Source organism: Penicillium odoratum (assembly GCF_028828045.1).
Source record: "Penicillium odoratum strain IBT 22623 chromosome Unknown utg000005l_segment0_segment0, whole genome shotgun sequence".
Classification (NCBI taxonomy): domain Eukaryota; kingdom Fungi; phylum Ascomycota; class Eurotiomycetes; order Eurotiales; family Aspergillaceae; genus Penicillium; species Penicillium odoratum.
This window is the reverse complement of record NW_026643147.1, coordinates 4,162,244-4,181,625: the sequence shown is the minus strand read 5'-3', so window position 1 is coordinate 4,181,625 and position 19,382 is coordinate 4,162,244. Positions and strand designations below refer to the sequence as shown.

Here is a 19,382-nt window from a genome sequence, read left to right as displayed (position 1 = left end):
CCACTTCACCCGATTCATGTGGATTTCCCTTTGTTTCTTTGTTGTGTTTCGCCTTTTCTCAAATCTGTTAGCTTCAAGGCGGCTCTGCCCGATTGAACGCGCAAGCCACTTTCACCCCGACATAACTAGCAGTACTCCGAATATACGTACTAAACCAAAGACATGAAATCAAGTCGGCCCCACCATCCGGCTCCGGGCTCCACGGAGTCTGGACTCTTGAAGCTCGAAGCAAACAATTGACATCAACGTTTGGCTCCAAATAGCTCCGAATTCTAGACTTTCGGGACCAGAGTGCTCCGAAATGCACCAGCCTAGGAAGTGATAAACGTTTCTATGGGGAAAGGCGCGTGTAGCTATCATTACATCGGCGATTTATTATTCCTGTAAGCTGTTCGGGGGACGCACACCGATACTTTCATCACAGTTGTATCAGGCCGTCAGCGAGTGCACACTTGTGAGCTATCGACTAGCGGAAGGCGTTAAGGGCGGTCGCGTGGCCCGGAGCTAGTCACTTGTTTCAGAATATTTGCATCTGTAGGGTAAGAACTCAGCCTTAGAGAGAAAATGGCAACCTGAGGGCTGATCCATGCAGGTCTGACGATGCGCTAAACGCTCACCGTTAGTTACTCGGTCAATCGATATCTAAGCGAGCAAACCAACAAGTGGTAAGTGGAAAAAATAACCGTCACAATCACCATTACAAAGATCCTAAATTATTTACTTCGGACCTGGATTTGTAATTGTAAATTCTCATTCGCTCTTTGCAATTTGCCACGGATTGTAACACGGAACACAGGACTGATCCGATTTGCAGGTCTTGGATGATCCATATCAATAAACAGTAACGTGTCTTCCCCCACCGCTCCTATGAATGACATCAAGAGAGCGGACGCAGGGGGTTAACTCAGCAGCGAACCACATGTGCTTGCGTCGATCATTTTCCGATTCCGCCTTGCCACAGTAAAAGAACCGGATTTTGAACCAGTCAAAGTACCAATATGCCACACATATAAAAAACAAACATACTAAGAGATATCCACGAATCGCGATCTAGCCAAGCCAACGAAATCCTGATCGATGATATAATTAATATAAATTGTATCCACGGAAAGAGAAACGCCTCTGAGCTCAGAGATACGCAACATCAGATTCGCTTAGCTAGACAGTTTCAGAAATAGATATGAATTTTATACATGCTTGGCCAAAATGAAGACAATCTTGCCCCTCTCGGTCCCGCTTTGCTATATGGGCCCGGCACATCTCACGCCACTCAACTCACTCCAATCCCATCAGAGTCCTTGCTCATACTGTACATCACTACCCACTTCCTCCCGAGCCGAGCCCCATCCCACCTAATATCAAATAGTATCACAAGCCGAGATCTACAATATGTGATTCCAACATTAATACGAATAGCTCGTTGTTGCATGGGATGTTGGATATCGGGCTTCGAACCTCCGACTCGCCGACGCGACTGAAAAACGAATGATAATGCGGCGCAAACGGATTCATCACACTTAAACAGTGTACATATTATATAGACTACCTAGGTACATATATTGGTACATAGAGTGTATCCATCACATAAAACAGAAAGTCCTTACCCCTGTCCGTCAACGGTTCACATTGCCGAGAAATGACGCAGGGATGACTAGCGGGCAAACCTTTTGAAGTATCATGTCGATCTACCGAGAAATGTTCCATCAGCCCACAGGGCTAGTATAGACGGAAAGAAATAAGTAAAAGCAAACGGAAAGGACGACAGTGCTCCGTATCTAGGTACGAAACTTGGAATAATTACTTATGCAAAATATGCGAAAGTAGATCTTCGCCTTATAAGTAATCTAAGATTGATTTGATTGTTGATCGGCATACAGTACAGAGGACGGATATGTAGGATAGGTAGGATAGGTAGGATAGCAGGGTCTTGAATATCCCCGGGAAGATTCTCCGATATCTCCCCGCTGCATATAACATTAGCATATACCAGAATAGGATAGGAGGCATTGAGTGGATAAGATGAATTTGCTTGGTAATCACTTTGGCCAAGGGACGGTGTTGTCCCACTTATTTTGTAGTCCAATGGATTAGCTTGGTTACTGAAGGTGGAGGGATTTTGGAGGACAATTCATAACCTTTGTTCAAGTACTTTCTGTACTGGTATGAGAAGAATAGACCGAAATAAGGAATAAATTCATTAGGTATTATTCATAATTGTATTTTATGGTTTGGCTTTTCTCTGTTTTGTTTGGTTTATGGGGAGGGAAAGTGAGGAGTAGGGTTGGGTAGCTACCTTCGGCTCTTTCCAATATGAACAGGGGGTATGGATTAGAAATCAGCTCATGGTACTCCTTACTCACGCAGATCAAATAGAAAACGGAATTTAAATGAATATGAAGTGAAGAAAAGACAAAGTCCGAAAGTATGGAGCTTGGAAGATGGCGTTACATTGAGGGAAATCGTCCAATCTGTCCCAGAGAAGAAAAGGAGACCATTAGAGACAGCAATAAAAATACAAAAAATATATAAAATACAAAAAATATAAAACGTAAAACAAAGGATATACCAGAGTAAAATACTCCGTACGGGGAATCCAAATTCCTCCGAGGCATACGCCACTCCATCCACTTAGAACCAACTCTTTCCGAATATCGATTCAGGTTATGTACCCAAGCGGACACAGGCCTAGCGATCTTCAATGTCCCTCGGCGCGATGCAGATATTTGTTTGCTCTGTGGCGCCTGTCGAGGATCTAGAACCTGCAGTCCTCGTGCAATGTGTGGCCCCTTTTCCAGTCCAATGTAATCCAATTTGCGTTGGATTTCCTTTTTTTTGTCCATATTCCGAGGCTATACGGCTGGACTTGTATCTGTATCTGTGTTTGTATTTTATTTCTCTCTGTTTGCTCTCCATTTTGAAGATCGTTCATGCCGATCAATGTGATGGGGGAGTGGAGAAAGTGAGAAAATGATACGGACTTGTTAAACGCCGGGGTGATTTGAACTACGAAGAGCAATTTGGTTGTAGCGGAGGTTTCCGGCCTTCTGTTTCTGCTTTTGCTTTTGCGTTGACTTGGGCTATTACTGGTATCTTTGCGAGTTTTCTCGTATCATATGGTCAGGTGGATTTGGGAGTGATTCGGTATTAGTTCACTTAGGAGTCATCTGCAGCTGAAACGGATCATTGCTGATGGTTGTACAGAGCTGAGGTGGCAACTGCTCCGCTTCGAACACTTGTCTAAGCATGCCGTGGATGTGTCAGACCGGACAGTACTGCAGCTGGGACAGTCTCGTTTGCAAGGTGAACTGCTTTGATGAGTGAGAAACGGAGAAAGGAAAATCGTAATTTCTATTTTGCCACGCATGTAGATAGCAAGACTGGCTCCGAGGAGTCCATTCCATGCGTAGCATCTCTGGGCATAAATCCATGCGGTCTAATCGTACAGGAACGCAAGTAACCGGTGTATAGGCACAGGGGTTTGAAACTGCTGCAGGGGCTTCAACCCGGCCCTAGGCTAGGTGCTTGACTAGGGTTGGTGAACTAGCTCGCGATGGCGTCCGCGCGGCGTAAATCCTCCTAGCCACCATTGCAAATTCCAATTGGGCCTTCAACTGTTTGTTTATCTCGGGACAGACCTTCTCTACGCCGGCGCAGCAGAAGGACTCATAGGCATTCTCGCGTTTTCTTGCATGGAGTGGCTCGAGGCTCGAGGACGCTCTGGCAGTGACAGGTGCTGCTGGGACTCGGTCTTCGGCGGTGCCTCGATCTTCAGGGGCTCATGGGCCTCCTCATCCTCATCATCGCTGGAGGATGAATCGCCATGATGGCCATCACGATGGTGCTCATCTCTGTGCCGACGCTTGTCACGCACGTACTCCTTGTGGCGGGCTTCTGTATAATTGTGAGTACATCCAAACATCCGCAATAGAGCTTAGGGATGCTTACCTCGAATTAGCGTGGTCGCCAACGCGAGTTTTTCAATGTCTTCCTTTGTCAAAACCTTAAGCACAATCACATAATCCTGCCGTTCCTCGAACCGTATGCCTTCCAATCGCAACGCCGTCGGACTCACCAGTCGCCGACCGATTTTCGTCCAACGAGCGCCGGGTGGAATTCCGTTCTTTTCCGCGTCCTTGGACAAGGGGGCCACACCTTCTCGAACTGGATTGGGCTCCTCGGGGAAGGCTGGACGAGGCTTTTTCAATATCCCTTTTGGCATGATATCGGGCTCTTTCTGTGCAGGCGGGTCAACCGCGACAACCTTCTTCCCTCCATCCTTGCTGTCATTGGAAAGAGATCGGCTGCGCGACCGCACATGCGACCGCTCCCGTGGACGACGGTGGCTCCTAGTGGCATGGTTGTCCTCGCTAGTATCCTCGCTGCTGTGCTTCCGGCGTGGAGCCGCGGACGGTTCGCGTTGGTATTTGCGAAGATCCTCATCTTCTGTGAGCCAGTCTGATTCCTCCCCATGGCGTCGTCGGGAACGTCTGCGCGATCGACTGCGGTGACGGCGATGGTGATCGGCTGGCTCGAGGTAAAGCGGTTTCCTTTCAGGACTCGCGTCTTCGACCAACTCGCGAGATGTTGACTGTGGGGGTTGGTAGTCTGGTTCACGTGGGCGTCTGTGCTGGCGCGATACCCGTTGGTCGTAATGGGACATGTCCACATAGCCGCTGCCCAAGGCAGCTGTTCCCAGTCCTACCAATGACTGTTCGCTATCCACAGGACGAGGGGACCTGTCGTCATGGCGCCGGTCACTCTCATGGTGGGGTCTTCGATGACGACGGCGGCGGCGGTGACTGTCACTAAGATCGTGCTCATCGTCGGACAGGTGAGGTACTGTGACGAGCGAACGATCATGTCCCCTCGATCTAGAGCCATCACGGTGGTCATCGACACGACTGGTCCGGGATCTTCCCTCCCGGTCTAGCTTATCCATCCCCCAGGATGTTGGGGGAGGGCCATATGGCCTATGTTTCCGAGACATCCAGTGGGGCTGCTCATCATCCATCACGGTCATGCTCAAAGGCCGGTCGACGGAGTTTCTACCCGCAGGATGGCGTGGCTGAACTGGGTAGTCGACGTCAAACTGCTCCCGAGGGGTCGTGTAGGAATAAGCATCGTAGTTGTCAATGTCTTCCCCCTTGCCATCGTAGGCGTGATATCGCCGCCCGCTCGGTGGAGGACCATGGTGTGATCCGTGATGACTGGACCGATGTCTCACTCGGTCATGAGAATCCAAACGACCCGTGTCACTTGCATAGTCAGTGCTATACAGTCGACGGTGGTGTCCACCATGATGAGCGGGCATCACGTAGTGGCCGGATTCCGTCGGCAGAGGACTGGGAGAACGGCCATGAACCGAGGTCACGGAGCGATGATGAGAAGGCACCGACAGGCGAGGATTGTGGGAAACATCAATCGCAGAGACGGTATTGCTCCTGCTCCGGTGTCGAGGTTGAGGTTCGACTGTATACTCGGTCCGCTTGGTAGAGTGGCCAGAATCCCGGACTTTTTGGGTCGAGACTGGTCGAGCTTCGACCGGCGACCGGCGGATTGGATAACTTTTATACGTACTCCCATATCCTACATCAGATGGATATTCATCGTGGTCGTAGTATCTTCGCCGTGGCTCATATGGATCGATGGAGGAGCCAAGTTCAACCATGCCGGTAGACGCCCGTGGACCAGCCAGATGGTGTCGCCCACCGCCAGGTGACAGATTTCGGTGGGTTGAAAAGCTCATGATCCTCTCGGTAGGATATGAACAGCTGATTTCAGATTTCAGGAATATTAGAGGGGCTAAAGGCCTCGGCCTTGACTCGGTGTTTGCCAACAGCTATGGACGTGGTCAGGGTCAGAAAGAGGATTGCAAACTTGATTGCAAAGATTGTTGCAAACTTGATTGCAAAAATAAGATGCCAGGCATATCTGGGAGGAAACTAACCGACAAGTGAGATGAGGGGAATTCCTTTCTTTGTTCAGGTAGTTCTTTGAAGCTCAAAAGCTCTCAAGGCTTTTTTCTTGGAACAATGAAAACAAAAAAAGCGTGAACTCGAGTGGTATAGATATCAAGAAAAAATAACGAGAAGCTGCAAGTAACAAAGGTATCAATTCGGGGAATAAATGGAGTTGGTGTGAAACGGAAAAGGAGATGTTGATGACGCAAATGTGGGAGACGCGATGGCAAAAGACCCCACTTTCTCAGCCCAACAGTAAAACGGCTTAATTAGTACGATTGAAACAAAAGTCCAGTATTTATATCCCAAGATTTGGTACAAGTGGGAGAACCCGGCTGTAACCATGGATCTAGGATTTTCTATTCTACTCTCGATTTCCACCCGAAAAGAATAGTCAAATGAGGCTCTGTTACTTCCCCGGGTGAACAATCACCTGATGTCACCCAAAATGAAGCAAAAACACAAACTCTCTCTACAAAAAAAAATTTTGACCTCGAATCCACATTTTCAGATAGGAAATGGCCATGCAGTAATTTCCGGAATTCACAAACACTTCCGTCGGGCAGCGGGATCCATAAATCTCCATAAATCTCGTCCGTGATCCAATCAGCTGATTGTTTCATGATTGGCATAATCCCTTACTCTATGATTGGTCTTCCGTTCCTGACATCCCTTCTAGAATTTCAATGTTTTAGATGGAAACCAGCAACCAGCGATTGCTCTTATATGCCTCACCCTTCCCCACTTTTCATCTCTAAACTTATTCTTCTTTTCGGGAATCACTTACCCAAGGGCAAAGACTCCGCCTACAGTACCTTGCCTGTAACCCAGGGATATATTGGCCTTGTGACACCAGGCGACTCTAACCCAAACAAGCCAAGCCAAGCCAATGAGAGCACATCCAGCGCATCACTGATCACTGTAACCAGGATCAGATATCAGAAACAGTTCCAAGCCCTAGCCCTGGCTCGTTGCCTTAACCCCTGACCCGGCACCGCTGGCCGGAGTCGCCGTCATGCACAGATGCCAAGCTGTTTACCCGGGACTGTAACCGTGGGACAACCGGTCACTGGTGGATTGAATCTAAAGCGAAGATCCTTAGCTCCTTACTTCCAGCTACCTCTGAGTTTGTCATTTACTAACATCCTCCAGCACGTCGGCGCCTAGGTTAAGATATGTTGCCAGCATACCTGGGCGTAGGCGGCAGTGTTGTCGACAACCTAGGGCTAGGGAATGCATGAGGATATAGTGCTGGAATCGGGCTCTGGATCTGAATGGCTGCTTCACCGATCATTGCTCGCCCTCGCCCCGATGGAGTTTGCCCGGCCTCATCGCCTGAGAATCCCAGGCAAGTGGTGGATGTGGATACAGTGCTGTGTATTCCGTTTCTAAGCACAGCAGAGTGCGATAGGCTTCACCTTCTGTTATATTTAAAGGACTGCTTTCGCATCATCGAATTCGTTCAGCCAGCGACTTGACTTGATTTGAACTGAACTCTAAGATCTTTCTCATCGATTCTAATTGCATCTTATCTCAATCTTCGACATTCATACAACGAAGACAACCTTGAAACACTTAAGCAAAATGTCTTTCGCACGCTCCAAACTCGCCAGCCCGGCCGGCATGAACATAGAAACCTCAGAGCAATCCACCAGCTACATCTATCAATACGATCAGGTCATCGAGCCCCAATCAGTCAATCGTAGCCGGTCCACATACTCTACTCTGATTGCCCGTCAAGTGGGATCTGGAGCTCCAGTGACCCATGCTAGCTTCTGGATCTGCTGTGCCTGTGGACAGATGGTCAATGACGCCCTAGCTCCCGAGCGTTGCGCCTGCTGTGGTCATCCACGATGCCACACTTGTGCATCTACCTGAGATCTTGCTGTTTGGCTAAAAGCGAGGCGCCTGGGATAGAAGAGTTCTGTGTCTAGGGCTTATGGTTCATGGCTTGGAGTTGGAAATTATGGTTGGTCACTTCAGGGTATAGTGGGTTCTATAAGACATCAGTCAATTTCGAGTTTGTCTACGTACTTTCTTTGGTTTGATTTCGGTTTTCAATCTACCACTGTCATTCGTCTTATCTAGGTTATCTTTGGTTTCAATCACTTTCCTTGAATAACTTCTTCGATTCTTTTTTCATCCATGACCCTTTCATTCCTAAATCATTGGCCATTGGGATCATCTGGTCACTCAAGGAGCTCCATAGTAGAATTGAGTCAGTCATCAGATTGATCGAATGCTACACTCCAATTGCAATTCAATCCATGATTCTGACCTAGTTCACATAATCCTCTCTCGGCTATAACACATACCTCTCAAGGTATTCATTCACGATGTAGTTTAGCAGTGCAATGACCGCATCCTATTCTTCCTACAAACAATACATACAGACCTCACCACGATAAAGACTCGATGTAATTCCCTCATTAATCCCTCCCCTCCACTACACCAAGTGCCCTGATTTAGTCCCCGGGGTTCCCGTTCACCGTCGTAGTTCCGACTCCGAGAAGCCTCGCGCCCCACTCGGGCATTCCCCACCAGAATCTAAAACATCAAAGCTCCGTCCCCCAAGCCCTCAGACAACCCAAAAAATGTAATAGCAGAACCAAATACACCTCAGGAATTTATTTTTGGATCAACTCACACGTGCATGACCTTCACAGCGTGGCGGCAGGGACTGTGCGAAGATTAGCGTGGGGTCTAATCTTGGCTACGATCTTTTCTGCATTTGCATCTTCATTTGCATAGCGTGGCCTCGTTCAAATCTTCCGGGATAGGAGTGGATTACGAAACCGAACCAGTTTGATGATCATCTCATGCATAGGTTCTTGATACTCTTTTTCATCTTCCAATTGAAGTGGAAGGGAACTGTTTAAGTTTAGTTTATTTATGTCAGGTCCAGGCTTATTCCTGTCATGTCAGCTTAATTTCCCACAAACGCTGATCCCTGCTATTGCACCTCAGCCCTATGGTGTAAGGAGCGGATGCCAATCGGTATAATGTTCTTGCAACTAGTTTGGTTGGGTGATTCGGGATATTTAGTCTGTTCTTTTTCAATTCTCACATAAACACTAACCTATGGGTGGATACATGAGGGGTGAATGGAAAGGGCAATTTTTATGTCTAGGTCTAGAGCTATGTCCCTTGACTATTGTATTGGGGCTGTGACTCAAGGGCCGGTAATAGGCCCGCTTCCTGCTTTAGACGGGTCACCACGGGACCTAGAGCGAATGTACTCTCTTGGCTGGTGTGGTCAGCGCATGGACTTGGTCTCAGAGGAAGAAGCCAGTCTGTGAGACTGTATCCCATGACCTGCTGTAGGTTTTTCCAATAACCGAGATCGAATGGGTTCTCGCCAGGTTCGGTGTGCAGGATGGCGAACACGTGGCGTTCTGTTGTAGAATCTGTGGGTTGGGGCGGCGATGGCGATGGCAATGTAGCTCCTTGTGGTGGATAGGAGACCATGCGGAACGTAGGAGCCCATGCGGATTCGCTGACCCAGAGTCGGTCGAGGAGATATTCAGGGACTCGGATGGCGAGTATCCAGACGTGGGAATGACGACTTAAATTCTCAATTGTGGTGACGTTTACCATGGCCATTTGGAGAGAACTAAGAGTCATGACGCCGGTAAAAAAGCCGAAAAAGGCGGCCCTGGGAAAGAATTAGTCGGTGATTCGAATATGTGAGCGATGTCACTTACAGTCCAAGGCAAACACACCAATGTGGGTTGACGGACCCAGTCTGGTCAAAGAAAGTCAGTAAATCTGGAAATAAGGTGTAATAGGATACATACGTTACGCCGTACTTCTGCTGTAAAGTATGCAGACACAATGAGAACAAAGATACAGAAGATGGCTGTATATCCCACGAACTGAATAAAGAACTTGAAGGTTGTCTCCGAGACGACACCACCGACCCTATTTCCAGTGAGCGATTGAATTCCAGGCGCTCGATTTTGACATACCAGGGGCAGAAATGATCCATCTTTGCCACGCAGCGATCGATTTCCCGACAATGGTGCGCTCGATCGGTCTTGTATTGGCAGCACGTTGAGCAATACTGAGGCCGCCCGTCATCCTGGCACACGAAGACGTCTTTCCTGTAAAAGTTCTCTAGACCGAGTGTATCTGCCTGGGCTCCCTGGGCTCCCTGGGCTCCCTGGGCTCCCTGGGCTGCATCATTGTTCACACCATGTTCCAAATCTGAGGACTCGTCCGCCTTTTCTGTTTGTTGAGACTTCGAACTCCACCAACCAAATCCTTTGTTCGATTCTTGTGCAGCCGCATCTGCCTGCAGACGTTCGGCACCGAGAGGAAGATAGCCGGGGTTGCAAATAACGTTATAAAGAAGTCGCAGATAGGTCCCAAGCATGAATATTAAGAGAATGTAGTAGACGACGATTATTGCAGCGCCAGCGCCGACACGAGGGTTTCGATTATAGGATGATAAAGGGTGGATAAGATAATCAACTATAGAGAAAAGTACAGATTAGTCAAGCTTCGCCAAAAGCCGTAGTCGCGCGACCACTCACTGCATATTGGTTTCGTGACCGCGTAAGAGGCATAAATCATGAACCCCACTAACAAGGGTGGAATAACCTTGGAAACCGCAAGGTTGACGCGCTTCTGTGCGCGGGTTGCCATCGAACTAATAAAAGATATACATGAAAGTTGTGAAGTGGAAGTCGGAGAAAGCGAAGGTTGCAGCCCCTGACGTAATCATTTGAGACAAACAAAACTGGGAAATTCTCATCCCGCAGTAGCGGTCTTCGGGTCAGATCAATGCGACCGGGGGTAGATGCACAGATCCGATTGAGGCTCAAAGATCAAAGAATGTGACTATCAGAGTATTTGGGTATTTGAATATTGGATTATTTGAGTCATTTTGTTCTTTAGTCCTTTGGTACCCCTGGATATCTTTAACCCAGGAGTACCGGGGACAAGAGAAAGAAGAAAGATGTGTGGAGTTGTAAAAATGGGGGGATCGGGGAGATCTCTGTGGGAGGGAAATGAGAAATAAGAAATTCTGAACATGATGAGATCAATCCAAAATCAATTCCTTAGGCAACAGGGGATAAATGACTCTTAATTTCGAGTCACAGATGACAGATGCCTGGCTTCTGCCTGTCAGTGGAGTTTCCAAGGGCACAAGGCTTTCCGGGACCGTCACCGTTAGTTCTTGCACCGCCGAGCCACAACCAATACGCCAAAACCCTACTTTTCCCCCTTTAACCTCGCCCTACAGATGCGGTGAACATGACAGCCTTGGGTGAATTCATTGAGTCAACAATGAATCATACAGATCCAGGTACGAAAAAAAAAGTGGATTTTCACCCTGGGCAAAGGCTAAGGCCACAAGCCACATTTTATCGGGTCCCTCATTCGGTCCCCGGGATGATGATGCAAATTAGGACCCCGTTAATCATGGCCCCATGCCCGGGTGAAGGTCCCTTCACTTTTCCAAATATGGCCCTAGGCAGAATAAGGCAGAATACCAGGGTCAATTCCCTAGCCACAGCTCCGACGTTGCCTGAAGTCCTTCTCTTATTCAAAAAATCTCTGCCTTATATAGATCGTTGCATGCCTGTCGTTTTTCTGATCCTTCCACTTCAACTTAATTCATCCTGATCGAATCCTTCCGGCTTCGATCTAATCATTCAATAACTACTCGCTCTTGCTCTTGTATTGATATCTCAGCATCCTTCAACACTTCATCATGCCTACCCTTTGGTACTGCTGTGACTGCTCGTTCGGTCCTCACAATGCTGACGTCCACGTCGCTTGCATCAATTGTAGCAGACGACGCTGCAGTGGTTGCAAAGTAGAGAAAGGTTCAGATTCTCTTCATGCCCACTCCCACTGCCACGAGACTTCACCTTACCCGGCCGCCATCAACATGAACACCCACATGCACTCTCTGGAGTCAAACCCAATGCTGCCCAGTGTCAATCTATCTCAAATCCGATCATTGAGGCCAGACTTTGCTGCTTCCTCATTCCTCTCACATGGTGGAACATACATGTACTATTGCTGCCAGTGCAACGATGGTCCCAAAGTCTACAATCACCAACCACAGTGCATCAATTGCAACCATGTGGCCTGCCCGAATTGTGTCTCCGTGAAATGAGATACCCATGCGTGTGATTGATTATGAATAAATGGTACGGCTCCTTTTCTACTTAGCCTTGACATAAAAGCTAACATGTTCCAGTTCTTGAGAGATACCTGTGTTTTTACCTTTGCTTTCCCATTTTTTACGATGATACTCAGCATGGCCTGGTGCATGTATTGCTTTGCCGATTCCTTTTCCTTTTCACCTTGCATTTGTTTTCGGATTATTTCATTGATGATTAGACGAGAACTAGAAACGATGTATACTTCTGTTGCTTAATTTAGCTAGGGGCGATGAGGTAAGCAGGCGGGTCCTGTCTGCCTCGCTCTTTTGTGTCTCAAAGAAAGAAATTTGACTTTGAATTTGATTTTGAATCTCCATCGATCTATCCAAAACCTTTACAGTCATGCCGCAGTGCAGACAGAAGATTTTTGAGTCATAATGACTCGATCTGCAAACAGGATGTTCTGGAGAAAGGCAACAACCCTGCACGACTGAGCCGCAACGGACTAGCCAATACCATTTAGCCATTCACTGAGGCTCGCCCGGAAGCACAGTCCTATTGGAAGCGCCCAATCCCACCCACGTCTCCACGTCAATGCGCCCGGGACTAGTCTGTTGCTCCTGGCCCCAAATCAAACAATCAGTCACCCAAAACGCAAAGTCCAAAAAATACAAAAATAAAGTAATCTGCCGCTCTTTGGTCCTGCATATACATGACGCCAGCCCTACAACCCTGGTCAAAGTCGCGGTCCATCATACAATCCTCCCGTCCAAGTCTAAGTCCCCGACACTCTTGGCCCCAAAACACTCTTTGTAAACCTCCACGAACCCGCTCCCGCGCGTCTCAGCCCCGCCAAGCGCAATAAAGAACGGACCGGTCCATGAAGGAGAAAACAAAAAGGAAAGGTCCACTTGGGCGTTTCTATGCGCGAAACCGGAGGCAGTGCTGAGGAGAGTTCGGACATGTCCACATCTTTGACGTATTGAGTACTCCGTTAGTACTAAGTTGCTCTAGACTAGTTTCGAGTCTCTTCTCTTTGTCACGCTAGACATTTGCGCCCGCCTGTTTGGTCCGCGAAGCTTGCTTTTTTCGATCTTAGTTTCCCCCACTAGCTTGCATCGCCTCAGCCGTGACGTCGTTGCTTTCAATTATCGCGCATTTAAAGAAGATTCAATGTTAATGAAAGTATTTAAATATTCATTTTCATACAACGTCAAGTGTAAAGTGTAAAATGTAAAGCATAAAGCACCCGTAAATGGATGCAATGGTTAAAGGATACATGCATGACAAATGACCAAGTGGGTTCAGAAAGCCCAGGCACAGGCGCCAAACTGGCGCGCCCCCGGGCACCGTAGGATTTCACCCGCGCCCGTGGAATTGAAGTAAATCCTTTCGAGGTTTCGCGGAGCATGCCGAGATCCCGTGCTCGAATACGAAATATACTTCAAGTGAGGCGTCCACGGAGTACACCGAAGCCAATAGTCGATTGCCATCGCATCGAAATATAGTGATTCAATTCTTACGAATTCCAAATTCCTAAGCAATAGTAAAAGTCTGCCTTGAGACAATCCAGCTAAGCAAATTAAATCAAATCAAATCAAATTCAAGCATTAGCTATTCCACAGTTCACTTAATGTCTATACTTTGGCTTGCCCCACTTATCAGCTTGCTTATCAGTATCAGTATCAGCTACGGTCAAGACGTCATGCATAAGCCTAAGCCCTGCGCCGGAAGCCTTAGGCTTTCCAATAGATTGGGACTTGACTTGGCTCAGCTGAGAATAGAAAGTTGGTTTCAGCTATCAGTGGTCTCTTTTGTCATGAAACTGCAGTACATTAGCCTGCACGTGTAGTGTCAGCATCCCCTGGGGAATATGAATGGATTTAATTTTGAAACACGCATGAGGTATTATCATTTTCATTACAATGTTGTACTTGTACGAACCCCACAAATGTCTCGCATATATTTAGTTAACGATGAACTGGTTTTAGCCCCGACCGGACGGGACTATACTTAGCACATAATCTCAAACGGCTAACGGTCGGGTCAGCTGCACAAAAAAGGCGATTGGTCTATTTTAATTGTATTGACAATTTAATATTTGAAGCTGACATCTAAATGATAGAGCCTGGGTGATTTAGGGCTGAGACTTCATGAGTCGCTAAATTACATGCTGATGGTGGGGTGAAGTGAACTGAGCTCTTGCATGAATGTTTATTTTGGACGCACCGACGTTGGAATTGGCCCCCTGCCCCCGGGGCTAACGTATATTCACCTTGCAAAATATATTTATATTTATTTAGCTGCTTCTAAGGCTGCAGAAATAAAAATAGTATCTGGATTCTGTCATGTTTCATATTGTCAATGAGGTTGAGGTTGTATTCGATCGGCACATGCACGTGGTTAGAGCGTTCGGATGCTACGGTATCGAGGATTCTTCACAACTTGGAAATGTTCATGAGTCAAGACCTCAGAAACATCCTTGTCGTACATATGGAACCGGCGTGCTGGTAACGGATTACATATGTCGAAGGAATTTGAGTCATAAACTCTATGCAGGATGATCCTCAGTGTCTGTGACTGTGTGATCATCTGCATCTTGGGCCGATTTACAGCCAAGCCCTAATTTGATGCCATCGGGCATATACCAACTCAGGTAGTTATGGGATGACTATATACGTAAGGTATATGTACGAACCTCGACTTCAATGTTTGTAGCTTAATCGAATATCCATACAACCAACATAAAGGCCATACGGTGCCGAAATGAAAACATATTAAAGAATGCATTAAAGTTTTCCAGATTGGAATGAACTGATAAAATACGTAATATTCACAACTGAATTGCTAATATGTGCTCAATAGCTGCTTCCCATGGTCCGGTGCATAATAATCATACACCCTTCCATTCCAAAGTCAAATGACCAAGCATGCAGGACCCTTTGAAGGCGTTAAACGGGCTCCAGAATGACAGTCGGAAGCTGCACAACTGCGTAAATACGACCAGCTGAATTGAAGGCGCTCTAACGCCGTGTTGTGGACTGGAATAATCACAGTGCCAGGATCGATTAAGATCATAGTCAGATTGACTGTAGAGCAGAAAGACTGCTTCATGGCGATGAATTCGAATGCAGGCAGAACGCCGCGCTGGCTAATCATGTAGAAAAACAAGGGAAGGGAAAAGAAGCTGAAAATACCTCAGCGTCCAAGGGACGGGGAAGGGGGTATCGTAAAGAAAAGTGGGCAAGGGAAAGGAGATATCAAAGATATCCAATCAGATAAGCCAAATAGGCCATTTCGTTCACCTCGAGAATATCTTGCATGTGAAGGGCATGCTTGAATGTTACAGGGACAAAACACGCGAAGGGTCTTGGAGAAAGCGCCTACGGTATGCGGCTATCTCAGAAGCCACGGTGCTGAAATCTTTCACCTTGTCACGTCGCATCTCGTTGATGATCTCCTTCAACCCGGCAAGATAGGTTTCTTTTTCTTCTTCGGTTTGGCCCTCTCGAACGGAGCCCATTTCGATGAGAATCTTGTCATCTGCCGAGGTTAATGACACTGTGGTCAGCACGCGGACAGGGTAGAATGAAACAAATGGGCAACGATGATGGCAAATGGAAGAGGAGAGATGCTGGGAGATGAGGCAAGGGAGCCAATACACCCACGAAAGAAATGGGGAGGGAAAGAAATACAAAAGGCAAGTGGAAACCAGTTTGAGAGGTTGCACGTTTAAGTTGTCGACGCACCGCTAAGAGTCATGTCCCGGAAATGTTGGAATTGACAAGACCGATCATTGCACACACCACCAGCCAATTCGTAAGGGCAAAGGCAAGTATCCTCGTTAATTTCATGGCTGTAGGTTAGCGAACGGTAGCCGTCCGAAACATTTTCAGCGTAGGCAGGGTGGTATCGATACGCCTTAAAAGAACGCAAAGGGCTGACGTAAGGAGTAAACTTTGACTGCGAGGTGGCCGATGCAGATGACGTTCGGTTCTGAGGGGTGTTTAGTACTTCAATCCAACAAATATTATGTAGGAAAGATATTTTTCATACACCGAGTGTTTCGACCTGAGAATCTGGGTGCGGTGCTGTTACCGGCACCTGGGGGGTGTCCGTTAGTGGTTTATCGGCTGGAAGATCGTCCAGCATAGCCATCGAGTTCTCCGGATCATCTAAAGGAGCATGAGGAGCGGGGCTGAAAGGAGGGCTGTAAGGTGAATTGGGCTCTGATGTAGTGTCGGCCTCTGGAGGTTCATATGCGTCCGATTCTTCTGATGCACAAGATGATTCTCGGAGAGACTGCTCGACAAGGGTTTCCTGGTTTCCAGGATCCTCCACGGTGACAATGCTTTGAGTCATATCGAGTGATGAACCTTCAGATATGGTGTGGCTAGGAGCAAAGTCGGCATGATCCCCGGAAGACAGAGAGGTGGCTGGAACATCCAAGACCGGGGGCTCGGCAGGAGATTCTCGCTCACTCGGGCCTTCTTCAGTGCTGAGTGAATCGGTAAAACCGTTCACAATGGGATTTGTGCCCTCAGGCTGGGCGGTGGCCACAAGTCCCAATATTGGTTGTTCACCAAACGTCGCAGGCTCTTCTTCACTGGCAGAACTCTCGCGAGAACTTGAGATATCCTCAGACTCGTCCATAGCAGAGCTAGAAGAGTCGGACTGAGTGGGACTGGAAGGGGATGCAGAATAATCGTTGTGCGGATTGATATGAGAGTTGACGGGCTGTTCAGTGACCAAGGGTACCGTTGAAATAGCCTGTGGGATGGTGCTAGATTCATCACCCGAATCATTTTCTTGCATGCTTACAGAGGCTGGTGCCTGAGGGCTCGAAGACACTGCGAATGTATTGTTAGGGATTTGATACGAGAATGCGATAGGAGGTCGATTCGAGGAGCATTTACCTTCAGTCTGGGCAATATGCTGTGCCCCGGCTTGGCCAGGCGCTGCCTTTGCGGTTGACGCTGGGAGAGATGAAGTAGCGGCAGTGGAACCGCCCACGGGACTCAAAATCTCTGCCGATGGTGAGGACGCAGTTGAACCATCGATTGTACGGGGAGATTCAGTGCGATTGGCAGCTAATTTTGCCTTTTTCGCCTTTGCTTGTGCCGTAAGAAGTGCTATCTTACGATGCATTTCCTGGATCTCCAAGTCCTTCTGTCGCATGCTTTCGCTGTCACTTTGCCATGGAAAACCCTGCGGCGTTGAAGTAGATGATGGGTACTTTTGGAGAGCGGGTCGAGAATTATCAATAACCATCGCAGGCTGAGCCTCCGGTTCATGATTAGAGTCCACATCCATGGCGCCGGTGTCATCTCCATACAGTGATTCATCCTCATCATCATCACTGAATTCAATGATGAGGCGATCTGCAGGGCCCGAATGGCTTTTTCCATAAACCGTTGGCTTTTTGTAAGCCGCATCAGGCTCGTCAAAATCCGAGGCCCGAGGCCGTTTACGCTGCCCGGCTCGGGAAACAGGTGTCGAGTCGACAGCAAATCCCCGCGGGGCATCGGTAGGGTTCTTTGAGTTTGAATCTGTCTTCAACCCAGTCATAGATAGTCCTGGAATTGTGGCGAATTCCGAAGTTTGAGGTGCAGGAGGACGAACGGGCAGTGGATGCTGAACGGTTTGGGTCGCAGAACTCGAATCCTCTGCAGGTCGATCAACCTGAGGGGCATTGCTAGGTTGATTAAGCTGGGCCTTTTGTTGGCTCTTTAAAAGTGCTTGCCTTTTGAGCTCTTCAATTCTTTGTCTTGCCAACTCCGTCTGGGCCTTGTTCTTCTCCCTCATAGGAACCACAGTTGTAACCAGACCCTCGCTGGGAGTAGCAGATGGGGTTGGAGTGACTGCAACGCTTGAGGGTTCCCTTGACACCGCCTTAGTTACTGCCTCGGACGCTTTTGCGGCCTTAGCAGCAAGCATTCTGGCGATCACCTCTTTTCTCTCCATTGGCTTCCCCGAGTCAGACTGAGGAGCGGAAGATGTGGCTGATGAAGGAGTTGGAAGTGCAGTTGAAGACTTCTGTCGGCCATTATCGACTTTCTTTGGCGCAGCCGATTCTGCTTGCTTGATCGACACGGGAACTTGAGATGTTGCATTCGGAACGGGTTTATCTGCCTCAGTGACAACTTTGATCCCAACCTGTTTGTAAAGCTCCCGTAAGATTTCTGGGTTCAGGCCTTCTGCCACCAGTTCATTGTATTGGATATTATGGGGCACTAGACTGAGAAGGGCACCCTGGGCTTGCACGCGAAGCTTTGCTGCCCTCGATAACTCAGATTCTTTTGAAGTCGTGGTAGTTTCTCGTTTTTGCATTTCGATCGCGCGATCCAGGACCTCAGGGTCTGCAGCCACGGAAAGAGGGGGATTATAAGCTATTCATTGTTAGTTGAGGATACCCAAGCAACGGAATGATAATTCGTACGTGTACTGCTCCTGCTTGAAGAGCGCGACCTTGATGATGTTGTTTCCCCTTCTTCCATTTCGGAATGGTGACTAGGTTTGCGTTTCCACGTGGCGGAGCTAGAGGCCTTGGAATCTTTCGTCGAACTTGACCGTCCGGATTCTTCCTCGCTAACTTCCCCTTCCTCGCGAATGCGGTCGATGGAAGCAGCCTTTGGGTTAGGCTGCGGCTGGGGGTGGGGTCGAACATTTTCGTGGATTGTAGGCACTTTTGTGGGTACTGGCTTTGGATTCGAGGACCCTGCGGGCGCCTGCATTGATGCATAATCCAGAGGCGGCAAGGGAAAGGGGGGGAAAGGTTGGGGAGGAATTTGCGACGGGTCGAACGGATTCATGAACGGGAATGGAGGTGGGTAGAATGGGTGACCATGGCTGACAGGTCCCGAGAGTTGCGCATTTGCGTAGAACGCCGCCATGTTAGGATCCAAAGGATGGTTTGGATTGAAGGGTGGAACTTGAGCCCCCGCCAAATGTTCCGGGTTTGTGTGAAAATCGGGAGGGAGCATCGATGGATATGGTGGAGGCCACTGCGAGTAATTCGGGTGGCCACCGAAGGCATGGGGTGGTTGGTTGGACATGGCTAGATCGCGTGTTTTTCTTTTGACACAGTCGTGAATATGCAAGCAAATTTATTGCGAGTGAAAGTGAGATCAAACACCCGATGTCATGGTGAGTGTTGTATGAGCTGTAGGTATCTCTTTACGAGCGAAGGGGAAGATGGCTGATGATGAGATCAACGCGCGTCACTTTAGATATTTCACGCTAAATGTCCTCAACAGATGGAAGTCGAGTCAGTTAAGGGTAATGAGCAGTGTTGAGTTCAAAA

The 19,382-nt window shown here is 48.1% G+C and overlaps 4 protein-coding genes across 4 annotated transcripts; 1 reads left to right on the top strand and 3 right to left on the bottom strand.

The window, feature by feature from the left end:
- Positions 1-3,640: 3,640 nt before the first annotated feature.
- Positions 3,641-5,746, bottom strand: N7520_007106 (uncharacterized protein; the record flags this gene model as incomplete). Its single annotated transcript, XM_057141040.1, has 2 exons — positions 3,641-3,891; positions 3,946-5,746. 2 exons carry the CDS (start codon positions 5,744-5,746, stop codon positions 3,641-3,643), a joined length of 2,052 nt encoding a protein of 683 aa, XP_056995046.1.
- Positions 5,747-7,544: 1,798 nt separating this feature from the next.
- N7520_007105 (uncharacterized protein) lies at positions 7,545-7,838 on the top strand (the record flags this gene model as incomplete). Its single annotated transcript, XM_057141039.1, has 1 exon — positions 7,545-7,838. One exon carries the CDS (start codon positions 7,545-7,547, stop codon positions 7,836-7,838), a length of 294 nt encoding a protein of 97 aa, XP_056995045.1.
- Positions 7,839-9,098: 1,260 nt separating this feature from the next.
- Positions 9,099-10,607, bottom strand: N7520_007104 (DHHC family palmitoyltransferase; the record flags this gene model as incomplete). Its single annotated transcript, XM_057141038.1, has 5 exons — positions 9,099-9,615; positions 9,665-9,705; positions 9,758-9,881; positions 9,929-10,433; positions 10,496-10,607. The coding sequence occupies 5 exons, from the start codon at positions 10,605-10,607 to the stop codon at positions 9,099-9,101; spliced, it is 1,299 nt and encodes a 432-aa protein (XP_056995044.1).
- Positions 10,608-15,422: 4,815 nt separating this feature from the next.
- Positions 15,423-19,134, bottom strand: N7520_007103 (uncharacterized protein; the record flags this gene model as incomplete). Its single annotated transcript, XM_057141037.1, has 4 exons — positions 15,423-15,622; positions 15,829-16,075; positions 16,136-18,468; positions 18,519-19,134. The coding sequence occupies 4 exons, from the start codon at positions 19,132-19,134 to the stop codon at positions 15,423-15,425; spliced, it is 3,396 nt and encodes a 1,131-aa protein (XP_056995043.1).
- Positions 19,135-19,382: the final 248 nt, after the last annotated feature.